The sequence below is a fragment of the Halyomorpha halys genome, unplaced genomic scaffold, assembly GCF_000696795.3.
Source record: "Halyomorpha halys isolate HHAL.00 unplaced genomic scaffold, Hhal_1.1 Scaffold53.1, whole genome shotgun sequence".
NCBI lineage: Eukaryota > Metazoa > Arthropoda > Insecta > Hemiptera > Pentatomidae > Halyomorpha > Halyomorpha halys.
Genome location: NW_027109243.1, coordinates 524,100 through 539,684, shown reverse-complemented (window position 1 = coordinate 539,684; position 15,585 = coordinate 524,100). Strand labels below are relative to the sequence as shown.

The 15,585-nt window shown below is 26.5% G+C and overlaps 1 protein-coding gene and 1 long non-coding RNA gene across 5 annotated transcripts in view; both read right to left on the bottom strand.

The window, feature by feature from the left end:
- LOC136795773 (uncharacterized) overlaps positions 1-15,585 on the bottom strand; it is a 305,717-nt gene that overhangs the window by 20,899 nt on the left and 269,233 nt on the right. The gene's annotated exons all lie outside the window — the stretch shown is intronic.
- The window catches only part of LOC106692155 (D-aspartate oxidase), a 105,407-nt gene that overhangs the window by 12,840 nt on the left and 76,982 nt on the right, over positions 1-15,585 (bottom strand). For 2 of the 4 annotated variants that reach the window (XM_014438084.2, XM_014438064.2), the window contains exon 2: positions 372-581. In XM_014438084.2, coding sequence (XP_014293570.1) covers positions 372-568 — 197 coding nt within the window. In that variant the 5' untranslated portion in view covers positions 569-581. Of the gene's footprint in view, positions 1-371; positions 582-1,785; positions 1,862-2,083; positions 2,104-15,585 lie in introns of those variants that run through there. The other 2 variants (XM_014438070.2, XM_014438076.2) reach the window with 2 other exon arrangements.

The following is a 15,585-nucleotide window of genomic DNA, read 5'->3' as shown; positions in this document are numbered from 1 at the left end:
CCCCCCCGACAAACTTCTCCAATCATTAATCTATGGTCAACTATCTACACCTCATTATAAAATTCTCATAATGCTACAGTTTAATGAAAACAGCATTACTTCTGTATTGAGCAGCATAATATGCCAGGAATGCACAAAAGAATTGATAACTTCGTAAAACAAAATTAACGATATTACAGCAAGAAAATTAAATACTGAGGCAAAAAAAACAAACACTTTTTCAGAAATTAAAAAGAAAAAACTTAACTGGATGTTTACAGTAGCCGTTATGGGTACCAGATCTAAACCTAGTTCAAAACTTACAGGAATAACATTATTACATACTACAGGACTTAGTTTTATGAACTGGAATTAATTGATTGTTCACTTACTGTGTAATCTCAGGTGTAGGCCCAGAAAAATAGGACGCAGGACTGAATATCCCAGCAGCCCTGTCACTTGTCGTGTCTTCTTTAAAATTGTCAGCAATAATAGTGATGCGAGCGTTCCTGATCCGTTGCTGCAGTTCCAGCGCAGTTGTCAGGCCTACGACGCCCGCACCAAACACGGCAATACGGCAATCACTCATCACACTGTTGGACCTATGATAAAAATATAATATAGTAAAAACAATAAATCTATAACATTTTCATTATACTACATCATTTACAATATACCTGGATATAATAATAATATTAATAATTTATTTATTTGTTTATGGAGCAGCCCCCGTACAAATAGAGTTAGCCTGTAAAGTACCCAGTGTCATGAAATTGATAATGAAAAAAAAAATGAGTAAAAGCTAATTAAGATAAAGAAAACTGCATATCTGGGTATTGTAATTAGGAATATCAATAGTAATTATGTGTAATAGAAAAATCAGTCAGTGAATATCAGTACTAATTATAGATAATAGAATAATTACCAATAATAGTTATGATAATTACAGTACATAATAATCATAATTATAGATTAATTGATAATTAATTATTCAACCACATTACAAATAATTGAAAAAGATTACTCATTTTCAATGTTTGTTGTAGACAAAAATTGTGCAAAAATATTAATAAACTTTTTTTTCCTAAGCATTCAATCTAAAATTTACATTTATTAATGTTTTATTTGAGAAAATTATAACTGCATTCTTATTTAATCCAGTCTAAATCATCTATGATTTTCAAAACATCATATACAGTTCAGAATTTTATTTACACATATTGAGAGTACGTTTTCTATAATTATTAATAATAATAATTAAAAAACAAAATGAACCCCCTATCCAACTGCAGAGTTGGGCAAAAATTAGCTATAGTTGATACTAATAGCTAAAAATGCCATGGATACGATATTTATTAATCAATGGTTCATTCATGAATAAGGGTCGTATCCATAGCAATATCAGCTATTAGTTTCAACTAAAGCTAATTCTTGCCCATCTCTGTCTACCTAATGACGGACCAACCCCCATTATACAACTGTTCACTTAATTGTATTACTGGTTGCTCAAATTTTTATGATACCTTTTTATTATTCTACCTTACATGCAAAAATAAAATGTTACATGGTGATCACTAAAAACTTTTTTAAATAATAGAGAGAAAATATTTTAATTATATCATGTCTACAATTAAAGCAAATGATATAGTGATGATATAGCAAATGATAGGTGAGATATAGTAATATGTAAAAGGGAGATATTAAGAAAATTGATAAAAATAAACAATAAACATAGGTGTTTATATTTAATTATAAACCAGTAAATAATTTTTATCAAAATATTTTAATAGGTACATATTTATTTACCCATATGAAAAACGAAAATAAGTTTGATAGAATCTAAATGTGCTAATTAATATTGATAATTGGACAGTTGAAAAAAAAAAAAAAAAAAAAATCCATAAAGACTAGCTTTTTGTTGATCACATACTTTAAAAAACAGCCTTATCTAAATGGCAAATAATCTAATAAAAAAAAGTTCTCTCTGTATTTCTTATTAATTAAATTAATAAGTTAACAGAGCTAGAAGTGAAAAAAATTATACATAGGCAATAGATGTTTTAAATTAAAGGAAAGAAATCAAGAAATATATGAACATACTCACACAAACTTGAAAAATGCTATATTTTTTCATAACATGCATTATATAAACAATTTTATCAAATACACACAATAATACCAGATAAGCATATCAAAATGATAAAATGAGGTGACTGAATTAAGAGAAAGATGAAAAAATAAATATGATTATTTTTAGAACCATTTCCACTATTATTAATGCAATTGTTCTTTTAATACCCTAGTAATATCTAATAAATATTTATTTATTAGATATTACATGGGTATAAAATAAATAATACATAAAAAGTTAAATAATGGCTTTATTAGATTATGAATATTTGACAAAATATTTAAATGAATTTTGATTAGTAATTAAATGATTCAATGCAATTATTATATTATTTATATTTATTATTATATTATTTTATTCATATTGATATTATTAATTATTTATTCAGAGCCTCAATTATTATCAAGATGAGTGGAGATAAAAATTCAAGACAAAATGAGATAATTATTAAAATTTATTTGTTTCAACCCATAGAACCTAATTATGAAGATCGTGAATGACTAAAATAACAATAAACTATTTTCCATGAGAGAAGAAAAATTTATCTAAAAAATGTTAGGAAAAAAAAGAGACTAAATTTATCAAATCACCATTTAACAACAGATTTGGGAAACACTTTTAAGTTGTATGGTACCATATTTGTTCAATAGTCTACCAGGACACCTAATTGATATGTATTAACCCTTTCGATATTACAAATGCCTTTGTCTGACCATCTGCTTTGATACATGATCTCTTCAAATGACAAGTGACAGAGAAGTGACTGAGACAACACAAAGGGACCTTTCTCAGTGGTATAATGGGTACAAGATGTTAAAGGAACAACATTTATTAAACCAGATATCAGTGGCTTGCCTTGTTGGCAGGCAAGTCAATTATAGTTTATTCCAAACACTTGTAGGCTTTTGTGACTTATTATTCAAGGGAGTAGCTAATGGTATCCAATGAAGAATTAGATTACAACAGGGTGATGCTCCAACGAACAAGTGGAGTGTATTGAAGACTGAGGTTGGATCTCGGAACTGGCAGCTAGAAGAGGAAAGAGGATGGGCTTCGACCATAGGAGGTCCTCTATAGAGATCAGAGATGGGCTATAGCTCCCTATGGCTAGTCAGATCAGGAACACAACGGCTAAAATATCACTACACACTGAAACATGCATCACCCAACCCAGCAGCTTTTCAGATTAAGGTAAACCATATTTATCTGGACCATTTTATAATTTAATTTTATCATTTTATTGCAATCATGTACTAAATGTAAATAAATACTTATATAATACTATACTATCCTATTACCACCAATTATATTATATATTTCAATGGTAACAATATTTTATAAATATAAAGATATATAATTGATAAACTGATAAACACAAAAGCCCTTTGGAAAGGTAATCCAATAATAATAGGTCAGTGAACTCAAATAATTTAAATTAATATAAATATATATTGGGATAATTACTGAAGGTATTCTTCAGTAATTCTGAAGTACTTTCTTACTTTTATGAATCTTAATAATTAATTTTAATTGAACACATAACAGCCTACAATTTTTCTTCACTTAGTGACTTATATTTCATTATATTCTGAACAAACCTAGCTGTCCAAATCTACATTACTTGGGGCTGGTAGCAACATCATAGTTTAAACTACAATTAGTGAAATCTCGGGTAAAATCTATAATTATCTGTTAGACTAGAAAAGTTTACCTTCAAATCTGGCGGTAAACTTTACTGGCCAATGATGCCAGTTAAACTGAGATTTAGAGCAAATCTAAGTTTAATTAGGTAGCCATACAAGGAACCTTCCATTGTTCCAGTTGGTTCTTTCCAAATTCAGTAAAATGGATTGGATTGAGATAGATGATTAGACAGATGACGAAGACTTTCAAGAATTAGTTACTCAGGCAATAATAAAAAAAAAAAAAAGCAGTCTTATTCTGTCCCCAATCAAATAATTTTTTAAAGTAAAATAATAATAAATAAATTTTATTTCTAGAAATAATTTCAAAATTGTATAATTTTAGCTTATAACACGTTACAGCCTCTATAATGATGTTTCCATCTAGTCACGGGACATTTGTTATATTTTCAAAATAAATAAATAAAAAGTTTGTTATGGTCTACAGAAGGTCTCTTGATGTTAAATAAAATTTTAAAACAATTGTTGCTTCACATTTTGGCTGATGACATTAATTGTATACTGTTTATGTGAAAAAATTATAATTGCAATATAATCATGCTTTATAATATTTTTATACATGATTCTTTATTTTTTGAAAAAATAAATCTTCATATTTTGAAACATTTTAGTCACACACAACTAATGCATCAATGTTTTAGTGATGCAACCTAATAAGGATACTCCTGTAAAATTATATTATTCTACCAATTTGAAGTAATAAGATTTTATGGATAACTTTGGAAGGTAAAAGCAGAAATAATTTTATATAGATGCTAATGTAAAATTAAATTAGCTACATATTGTCCAGAAGAACAATAACATCGCTGTAAAATTTTGTGAAATTGACTTCAAAAATGGATATACTAGATATTTGTAAATGGACATAACTGTACTTACTAAATTCCATCCTTGGCAAATGTTTTAGTGCTATTATGTCAATTCGGAAACATCAAGTAAATGGAGTTTTGAACCCACCAACACAATAAGGTCAATTTCCATAATATTTACAGTAGCATTCATTTTTCTTCCAGACCAGTGACACGATTTTTAAGTGATTAATTAAGAAACTAATGTTTTAAGTGCATCATATTTATAAATATTTTTATTATTATCAGTTAATGTTGTATTTTCAATCAGAAACCTGAGGATGAAGAAGTATTACAGAATGTTGATGGAATGTATGTGAATATAAAGTTTAAAAATAGGCAAATTCAGTTTTCACTTAAAAGTAAACTATGGCATTGAAATGTGGTTCCTGACCTCAGAAAACTAAAAGAATATTAAGGTATAGTAAAGAAAGGTCCTTCGAATGATATATGGACTAAAAAGAGAATCTGGACAATGGCAAAAAAGGAAAAATCAGGAGTTAATGAAGGTGTATGATTAATTTGATATTGTGATTTTTAAGAAAGATAACACATAAGGTGGCTCGACGATGTGGATGAGGTGGACCTCAACCCGTTGGGGACAAGGATAGGCTTAGAAGCCAATGAATGAATAAGAAATAAATAAATAAATAAAGTTCTTAGTACAATGTTTGAAATAATTGGAAAATCGTTGATCGATCATATGTAATTAATAAAAGAAAGATGGTTTGAGTGCAGTCAAAAAGTAACTCAAATAGTAAACAAACTATTTACTAAGAGCTAACATTTCGCCCCCTTCATAAGGGTTAAAAAAGATTCAAACAACAAAAAAAAATAATGTAACAAAGTAAGAGAATATATAGGGTGAAATAAAAGTAAACTAAAGTGCGGCTGAATATGATTTAAAATATGTGGAAGTTTATATAAAAATGAAAAAAGTAAATAAAAATAAGATGTTCAGCAGAAATTATAAATAAACAAGAAATAAAAAAAAATATAAGACATATAATGAAACAGAGAAGCAATAAAAAATGGAGATATGCTTTATTTAGCCATGGTGTCCTAATATATTGAGTTGCTATAAAACACAGCATACCAATCAATTCATCATCGACATATATTAATATGATATAAAAACAATTTTTTTTTCTTTTTTTACCTTTTAACAATGAATAATCTTCTATAAACTAGGTATAATATATTATAACTATTTTTTCCCTATTTAACAATTTTATTCCATTTATTTGGCAATTTTATTCTCCCTATTTCACTCTCTCATACCTCCCCTCTCCAGAGATCCGCACCCCACATTGGATCCGTTAAGCAAATTAAAAGAATTTATCATTAGATAGCAACATAAAAATAAATCAAAGACACAATAGTCACAGCAGTAGATAAGTTTAAAAAACAACAACAACAAAAAACAAATAAATAAGTTAAAACATAAATAAATAGGTTAAAAATGCTAATATCTAATTCCCATGCAGGTGATGTATGATACCCAGGGAGTCTAAAATAATGTTTTCTGCCAAGACAGCTATATCTCCGATATTAACACCTAGGTCTTCTAAGAAGCTCCTTGTTTTATCTGGTTTTGTTCCGCGAGATCCAAACAAATCAAATATAGTACACACTAAAATAGGCAAAATAATGGAAACAAGAATAAAATAAAGATCAAGGAAAAAAAAAGGAAAATGAAGAACAGTATTGTTCAAGAAGAAAAAACAAAAACTATTATTTATATAAATATAAATAGTGATTTTTATTTTTGCAAAGCTATGACTAATTCTTTTGTTTTTTAAAAAGGAACAACCAATATTACTGCTGTATATATGTTTTTCATATTCATTATTATTTTAGTTGTTTATTCTAAAAAAAAATTGCCACATTATTTTTTAAATATTAATTTAATAATGACAATCTCAAGTAAAGTGTTTATAGCATAAACACTTATTCAAACAACTTGCGTAATACCTCATCTCATAAAATAAACATCATGAGTGTAAACAGTTTTAAATTTAATTAATTGATTACTCATAAATTGTTGTCTCTAACTAATTTCAAATAATAGATTTAGGAATTTATAATTGAGCCTTTCAGTTGATGGAAATAATAACTATAAATTTAGTATTTTATGTTAAATATTAATTCTATAATAATTTAACATTGAATTAATGTTAATGGCTAAGGGTAGAACATAAATTGTAAAAGATAAAAAAATGCCATACTTTTACTGAAGAAAAAGGTATGAATTCCACAAGAAATATTATAATTAAAAGCACTTTTTATAAAATTGTTATAATTAGTTGTAAAACAAAACTTATATGAAGTCCCTTTTCAGGTGCTGTACAGTTAGACAAAATAATTCTTTGTAAGCTAGTTTGTATAGTAAAATAAATATAGTTCAGCATTAAATTTTTTATAGATACATTTTAAATAAATTTATTAGATACCTTTATTAGATATCTGAAGTAATTTGTGTTATCTCTAGTGTTTTAGTCTGCACAGGGTATTTATGCAAATAGTTACATGGAATGCAGCAGATGACCTTGCATTCAATGATCTGATCAAACAGTAATATAATCTGAATGGTGCTTGAATAAGCTAAACATTGAATGGCTTGTTATCAACAGTGACTTGAACATTCTACACCAGATCAACCAATATAAATTTTTAATTATAATTACTTTAAACTGAACATTTTTTCAAAATAATTTATGTTCTTATTATGATCAGAATATATGATTTTTAATTAAAATATATTTCTGTTCTATGCATAAATACAGTAAAAAATACAAAGTTTTTAATTATACATTAAATCTCAAACAAATAAGTTTAAGTTAATTACAAGTTATTAGAACATAATTTATTATTTCCAGAACTAGTTTAATTAATATACATCAATTTAAAAAAGTTTTTAAAAACAGGCAAAAAATTTAATACTAATTATTTTAATTTTTTCTTATCTTAAATTATATGATGGACATATCGCTACTCCAGAAGAATAATGACGCAACTGTAAAATTGACTTTATTGTGTTGGAAGACTCAAAAATGGATTTACTTGATGTTTTCAAATGGACATAATTATACTTAAAAAATTCCTACCTTGGTGAATTTTTAAGTGCAATTATGTTGACTTCTGAACATCTACTAAATGAATTTTTGTGCTGATAAATACAAGTAAATTTCACAATGTTAACAGTTGCGTCATTATTCTTCTGGACCAGCAATATTTTAAAACAGAATAAAAAATCTTTCATATTCAAATCTTGGATACAAGTCGACGTATTTTCTTGCTTTTTTATTAGTCATAAGTACTTTCTATTCTTATATTTTTAATTAATTTAAACTTATTTATTTAAAAATCAATGTATAATTCTTTATTGTGCATAATTTTTATTTTAGTAGAACAATAAAATGGATAATGGGCAAACAGCCAAAAAACATTGCTCGGATTATAAAATAAATTTAAAAAGCAATAAAAAGGCTAAATTTTCCAGAAATATGAAATAAAAGACAAAACTCCTATAAATGTTTGATACAAATGATATAAGAATAAACATACCATACTTTACTATAGTTTTTCAACCGGATTATGTAAAAAAAAAAAAATTGTTAATGCTCAGTTACCAATTAAGAGCTTACAAATGCTATCAGGTGTTGTAAAAGAGTTAAAACTGCAGGATGTATGACTTGAAGTGAACTAAAGTTTATAGTTCAAAATACGAGAAATACAGTATATATCCACTTCAGTTGGACAACGAAATCTGGATAAAAATTCACGCTTATTATTAATTTTAAAGCTCTTGAAAACATACTATTCGGTTGTTTGATATAAAAATAGCTTTTGGTTAAATTAATTTTTAGTTTTTAATTCAAAGTACGAGAAATACATATCTCCACTTCAGTTGGAAAAAAAAAATTGTATAAAAATTCACACTAATATTTAATTTTAAAGCACTTGAAAATATACTTTCCGGTTGTTTGGTGTAAAAATAGCTTTTGATTTAATTGATTTTTTTATAACCCACAGGAATACTGTAAATTTGGCCCATTCATAATTATAAAAGATATTTTTTTTAATTCAAAATTTCATTTGTGTGTTTCAAAGAAATTAATACAAAGATTTTTTTTAACATTTGAAGATTGCTTTGAGAAGGTGAACAAATTAAAGACATCAAAATTCAGAAGATTTACATTATTCTGAGCTTTCTAGTGCAAATAGTTTGGTAACTTTAAGCTATATTTAAGAACCACTCAATTGTTTTTAACAAACTTTAAACCTAAAGCACTATAGCTAGGAAAAAACTGAAAATCTGCATTTTTATTTCATCTCTACTGGTAGTAGAAATTTAGAATTAGAGTAATACCAATTATTCTCAGGTGAGCTTTGGGCAACTGATTTTAAGGTAGCTTTGAGGAGCGTACAATGGGTTATAAGTCAATTCTTGTGATAACAGGAGGTTTTATCCTTGACAAATTTCCTGTATCTCCCCCATTCTATTTTTGATATTTAATGGATCATTGAATAGTAGTCAAACATACCGAAGCTCCAATGGTTTTCTTATCTGTGGGGTAACATATGAATATTAAGTGCAGATTAAATAAATACAAATAAAATAAAAGGATGGATAGTAAAATATAAAGAAAGAAAAGTAAGAGGGGTAGGTTTAAAAAATAAATAATATTGGAGGAAAATTAACTTCGGAAATGCAGAACATAGAATAAAAGAATTATGGAGGTTTAATGAAACATTGACTCATAATAAATAGTTTTACGACTATCTGAGTTTTTGGGGGTGCGGTCAATGAAAAACACAAACAAGTATGATTAACTTATTTTAATGTGCCGACGTTTCGGCTAAAGTTTCTAGCCTTCTTCAGGGCTAAAAACAAAACAAGATAACAACCACAGTAAGTATAGAAAAATAAAAATTCTTCTTTTTTGTTTTCTTTCCCATTTCTTTATTTTACTCTTTCCCCTTATTCTCTCCACTTTTATCCATTTTCCTTACCCACGTTATAAGTTTTGTACACTATACTTATAATTTGCCTCTTTATCATCTATTATTGTTACATATATTTTCTTCCTCTCAATTTTTCATTTTCTTTTCATATTTAAATTTTAAATTAATAATAACTAATATGTTCATACTTCTTTGCATTATATAACTTTATTTTTATTTCATTTCCTTAAGTAAGTTATTGTACCCGCTTTTTCAATTACCTATGTATACATTTTATTTCCCGCTTCTCTCATCACTTCATTTTATTAATTCTATTTTGTAAAATTATTCATTGTATGAGTAAAATTATTCTGTTTATACTTTCTTTTTATATTTTTTTATTTTTCTATACTTACTGTGGTTGTTATCTTGTTTTGTTTTTAGCCCTGAAGAAGGCTAGAAACTCTAGCCGAAACGTTAAAATATTAAAATACACATTAAAATAAGTTAATCATACTTATTTGTGTTTTTCATTGACCGCACCCCCAACCATCTTCTCCTCATTTATCATCCACGGTCAACTATCTTTCATAATTATCTGAGTTTTTCTTGGACCGCACCCAGACCATTTTCCTTTTATTATTACAAATGGTCAATCATCGATCTTCCATCACTTATTATTATTGTTAGAAGGGTCTGGAACAAGCATATGTCATTTGACATCAAATCAGCCATTGGTTTGGAACTCAAATGGTCTCAGAAATCAATGATTTCATATACACGTGTAGTAATATCAGTCAGGATAAAAAAAAACGACAGAATTTCAACTTTTTATTTTTCTTAGTTTCGAATTATAAATTAAGTAATGATATAAAAAAAAAAAATTATGTTATATTTATGTTTGGAAAATTTTTTTTGAAGGTATTCCTGTTATAAAAAAAAACCATTAAACCAAAAGAAATATTTAACCAAAAAAACAGGACAATTTATTTTCAAGAACTTTAAATCTCTGATTTTATGTACATGTATAGTACCTAAATCCATCATTTTATTTATTTAATCTGGACTTAATATTCAAATGTTACGTCACAGATAAGGAAACTATTGAAGAGCTTCTGAATGTTTGACTACTATTCAATGATCCGATAAGTATCAAAAATAGAATGGGGGAGATCTTAGACAGATATAGGAAATTTGTCAAGGATAAAACCTCCTGTTATTACAAGAATTGACTAATAACCCGTGGTACGGTAGGGTCTTCATTAAAACGAACGCTCCTCAAAGCTACCTTAAAATCAGTTGCCCCATAGCTCACTTGAGAAATCCCAGTTTGGGTATACCATCTGTAATAACAGCTTACAAGCTAATAAGCTTATATAATAATTTTATAGACTATTATTATTATTATTTAATTTATAAATTATTAACTTATATAAATGATTTTTACTTCACCATTTAGGTTTACTGTTTTGTTATTAGCTTACACAATATAATAGGTATAAATTTTGTTATTAGTATACATAATAATTTAATAGTTTGTAAATTGTTATTATTATTTACTTAACAGGCCAACTCTATTTGTATGGGGGTTACCCCAGAAACAAATAAATAAATAATTATTATTATGTTACCTCCAACTTAAAGTTACGTTCATTACCTTATATTAATGTTTCTATCATATAATTTACACAATTTTGTTTCTCTATTTATCTTGTATATTTTATTTTCTTCACCATATTGTATTTATTGGATCCAGTCTTTTAATTTTCTTCATAATTTTTTAGCAATTTTTCTCCCCCCTATTATGTATATTATCATCTTATGCTCATTTTTTTTAAATATTTCTTTAATTTGTTAATACTCTTTACTTTAACATTATTTTCAAACATAACGTATTTTTAACCGACAACCACACCACCACACCTGGCCGATTGCCATCTGTTAGGTATGCTTTATATCTTGTTTATTATCTTTCTTTATTCTTGATTTTACTCTTATTCCCTTTTTTCATCTTTTGTTTGCCTGTAACTTTATATTTCTTTTTTATTTGTTGTCATTTCCGTTTTATCTAAAACCTTTTGTTATTCTTATTTAATTTTAAGTTTCAAATTTATTTTTACCCCATTCAAGTGTTTGCATCTTTTTTAGCCTTGCAATGTGGGCTGAAATATTGGCTTATAATAAATAGTTTTATGATTATTTGAAGTTTTTCTTTAACCGCACCTGAACCGTCTTCATCTTATTAATAAGTGATGTATAATAAGAAAATTGTTCTAAGCTCTTGCCAAAGATTAGCTTGTAACTTAGCCCAGGATTTTATGTTGACATAAATTAAACTAAAGCTTATAGTTTTGTTTTTATGTTTGTTAACCAAAATTTAAACCCAATAAAAAATAATCATCACTAATAATAATAATTTATTTCACAATGATGAAAATAATTAAATTCTAATTCAAGTTAAATAAATTCAAGAGAGATATAAATATTTGTTTGTAGAGAAAGATTTATCTAAAGTTTTATTACACCAATATACCATATCATCCAAAATACTTGAAAAAAAAAAAAAAAAAAAAAAAGTAAATGCAACTGTGCTTTGAAGTGGATTTGAAGAGCTAATTAAGATAATTCTAGTGCTTTTATGTTTACAGAGATCTTCAAATACACGTGGGCGGATAAAAATGAAAAACAACAGCTGACTGTTTAACGATGATACAATTCAGGCTTTAACGGCCTTCAGACTTTATGTAACTTCCCATCAAACTGCAGCCTTTGGTAGATCTTTCCTCATACCTATGGAATTCCAATCCCCCCTTCATTCATAGTTCTAATACCCTTCCAACCTTCAAATCCCATATCTTCGACCAGCTTCTGTCCACCCAATTTCGGAAGAATAACAATTGAAAGTTTCAAACACAGTTTATATATTTTCTGTACTTAATGTTTCAGATTTTCGTTTATTCTTGTAAATATGTATATTAGCAGAAATTGTACCTTTTCATTTATTATTTTTAGTTTAATTATATTTGATTTTTATCATTTTTGTTTTCTATTATTTATTATCAGAAATGTTTGTCATCTCATGTTTATATGACATATGGTTTTATTTTATTTGTTCTATTCTTATTTTATATACATTGTTAATTATTGTTGTTCATTTTAGTCTTTTCAAATTCATTATTTTATTATATTTTATGACGTTTTATAATTTCATTCTTATTTTGTATTTTACTCTAAGACTCTAAAGCCTAATTCTGACGCCTGTATATTATTCTAAAGGGATTAATCCCAGAATAAATAAACAATATTATTATTATTACAGCAGTTGAGCCACAAGTAAAATTTTCGACAGACTACTCATTTACTTGAATCAATTATTTGGCATTATACCTCTTGTTTGACAATTTCTGGCAAATGGGGTGGTTATCCAACAGGTTACCAACCTATTCTAGCCAGAGTAGGAAGGCTAAGATATCACTTTCAAGGTACCTCTATATATTTGCCAAACTATAGCAAATACATGCATGTACAAGAGTCATTTGGATTAGCTGGTACAAGTTGGCATGAATTTGTCTCTGAACCAATGAGTGTTCGTTTTTGAGCACAAATCAAACAGCGCTCGTTCTGTATCCACACGTTTGTGTTCAGTTAGCATTATATTAGAACTCCCAACAGATAAATATTTGTGTTCTCGGTGTTTTAATTAATAAAAGATTTTTCCTAACCTTCGAATTCAATAATTAACTCTAGTTTAAGATTGTATATTTTAAAATACTATCGATTCAGTGAAATATTATTTTTAAAATCTTGTCAATTAACCTTAATGGTTTATTTTTTATTTAAAACAGTATAAAAACTTTATAAAGACATTATATGTTTGAGTAATTAAATTAAGAAATATTTGATAAAAAATTTAAAACGAAATTTGTAGGTTGAATTTATAGGTTGTAGTATGAATGTAATAGCCGAAAAACGTCAATAGAACAAAACAAGCTAGTGGATACCGACATTTGTTGCTTCCTTTGTTAACCAAGCATTTGTAGAAGTTTTGAATTTGTGACAAGTGTAGATCATGCATTAAACCACTTTAGACTCGAGGTTGCCAAGGTGATCCCATAACACTTTGGGCTTCATTACAGAACAAACTGCTTGGTTTAAAAAGGTTCAATTTAATAATATGAATTTTCAGTAACAAATACTATTATTATATATATTATACTATAACAAATATTGGAGGAAGGTAGTCCGGGTGGCGGTCAATAAAGGTTTCAAAATAGTAACAAAAAATTATTTATTGTTAACCAACGTTTCGCCCCACTTTGCAACGCTTCGTCAGAGCTGATAAGAGTGATGTTCAGTTGGCATCAGAACATCACTCTTATCAGCCCTAATTATTATTATATTTCATATGAATATTAATATTTCCAGTTTTATAATATAAAAAAACAGACATTACGGAATCCTTTGTCTTCAGGATTTCTTTTCAAACTTTAACAATACAACAGTAAATAATAAATACAGTTAGTCTCTTATTTTAAAATAATTATTAATTGATGATTTTTTCCCTGTATCTTTTATCCTTATAATTTTATTTCGTCACTTTTTAAAAACTTTTATTTTTTCTTAAATAAAAGGGTATTAACTTACTATTCAACTGTTATTGTCACATTGCATTCAAAGGAATCGTACTTTATACTAATTCTTATTTCGTTTTCTATTTTCCTAAACCTTTCCACAATCCTCATTCTGTTTTACTATTTTTTAAAATTTTATAACCGAATGAAATTTACATTATTTGTAAATATGTTATCAATTTTTTATTTCATTTTATGTTAAAGTTATTTATATCTGTACAGGGCCCTTTAAATTCACAACATCCATTTTAAAAGTTACTATTTTGTAATATAGATTGATTTTTTTATTTTTCAATGTCTAAAATTTTTTATAATTTTCAGTTAATTATGCTGTGATGAGCTAAAAGTGTACTTTTTTAAATTTTTGTTATTTCTTCAGTTGCTTTTATGTTTTTTGACTCTTGTATCCATTTTTTAGAGGTTTCTCTAATATACATCTTATCGCAATTACTATAGTCTATTGTGATTTGGTTCGCTTTTATCTAAGTGATGTCTCAGTGGAAAGCATGCATATATTGCACATTTTATTTCTATATTTTATATATCTAAACAATTTTATATTTATTGTTTTGGTTTTTTACATGTTTATTACTTTTATGTATATATATATATATATATATATATATATCATTACTTTTATATTATTTTTATATTTATTGGTTCTTTTTATAATTATTAATGTTATATTTATTGTTTTTAGCTTAATAAACTTATCTTTGTATGCATGTGTTAGTGTTTGTTTTTTTTTACTATATTTGGAATATTTATATCATTTTTATGCTTTTGACTTAAATTTACTTTTATATTTGATAGAAAATTTTTAGAATTGAGATAATGAACAAATTAAACTCATTTAAAAACTAGAAAAAATAAAATGTGCAAGGAAAGAAATAATAAATAATGAAAAGAAAAAACAGTCATGTATAACTTCAGAACATAATTCAAAATTTTTTATAATGTGACAATTTCCAAAATTTTATGCTTTGACTATTTATATTAATAAGATTTAAAAAAAAATTGTTCTTTACTAATGTTAAGTATGCTGTGTATGAGGCAACCCAATGTAGTTGGCCAGCGCAACACAACATTTTTAATTAAGTGTTTTTCTCTCTCCTTTTTAATACAGTGTTTTTCTTTCAGTGTTTAAAAAAGTGAAAAAATAAAATTATATCGATAAAAGACACAGAGAACAAACTAGAATACTACAAATTTGTTGTATTAGGTATTATATATAAATTTTTCAATAAATGGTAATTTAAAAATAAGTATGTAATAATATTTATTATTTATTTTTACATTGTTAAAATTGTATAAAAAAAAAAAAAAAAAAAAAAAAAAAAAAAAAG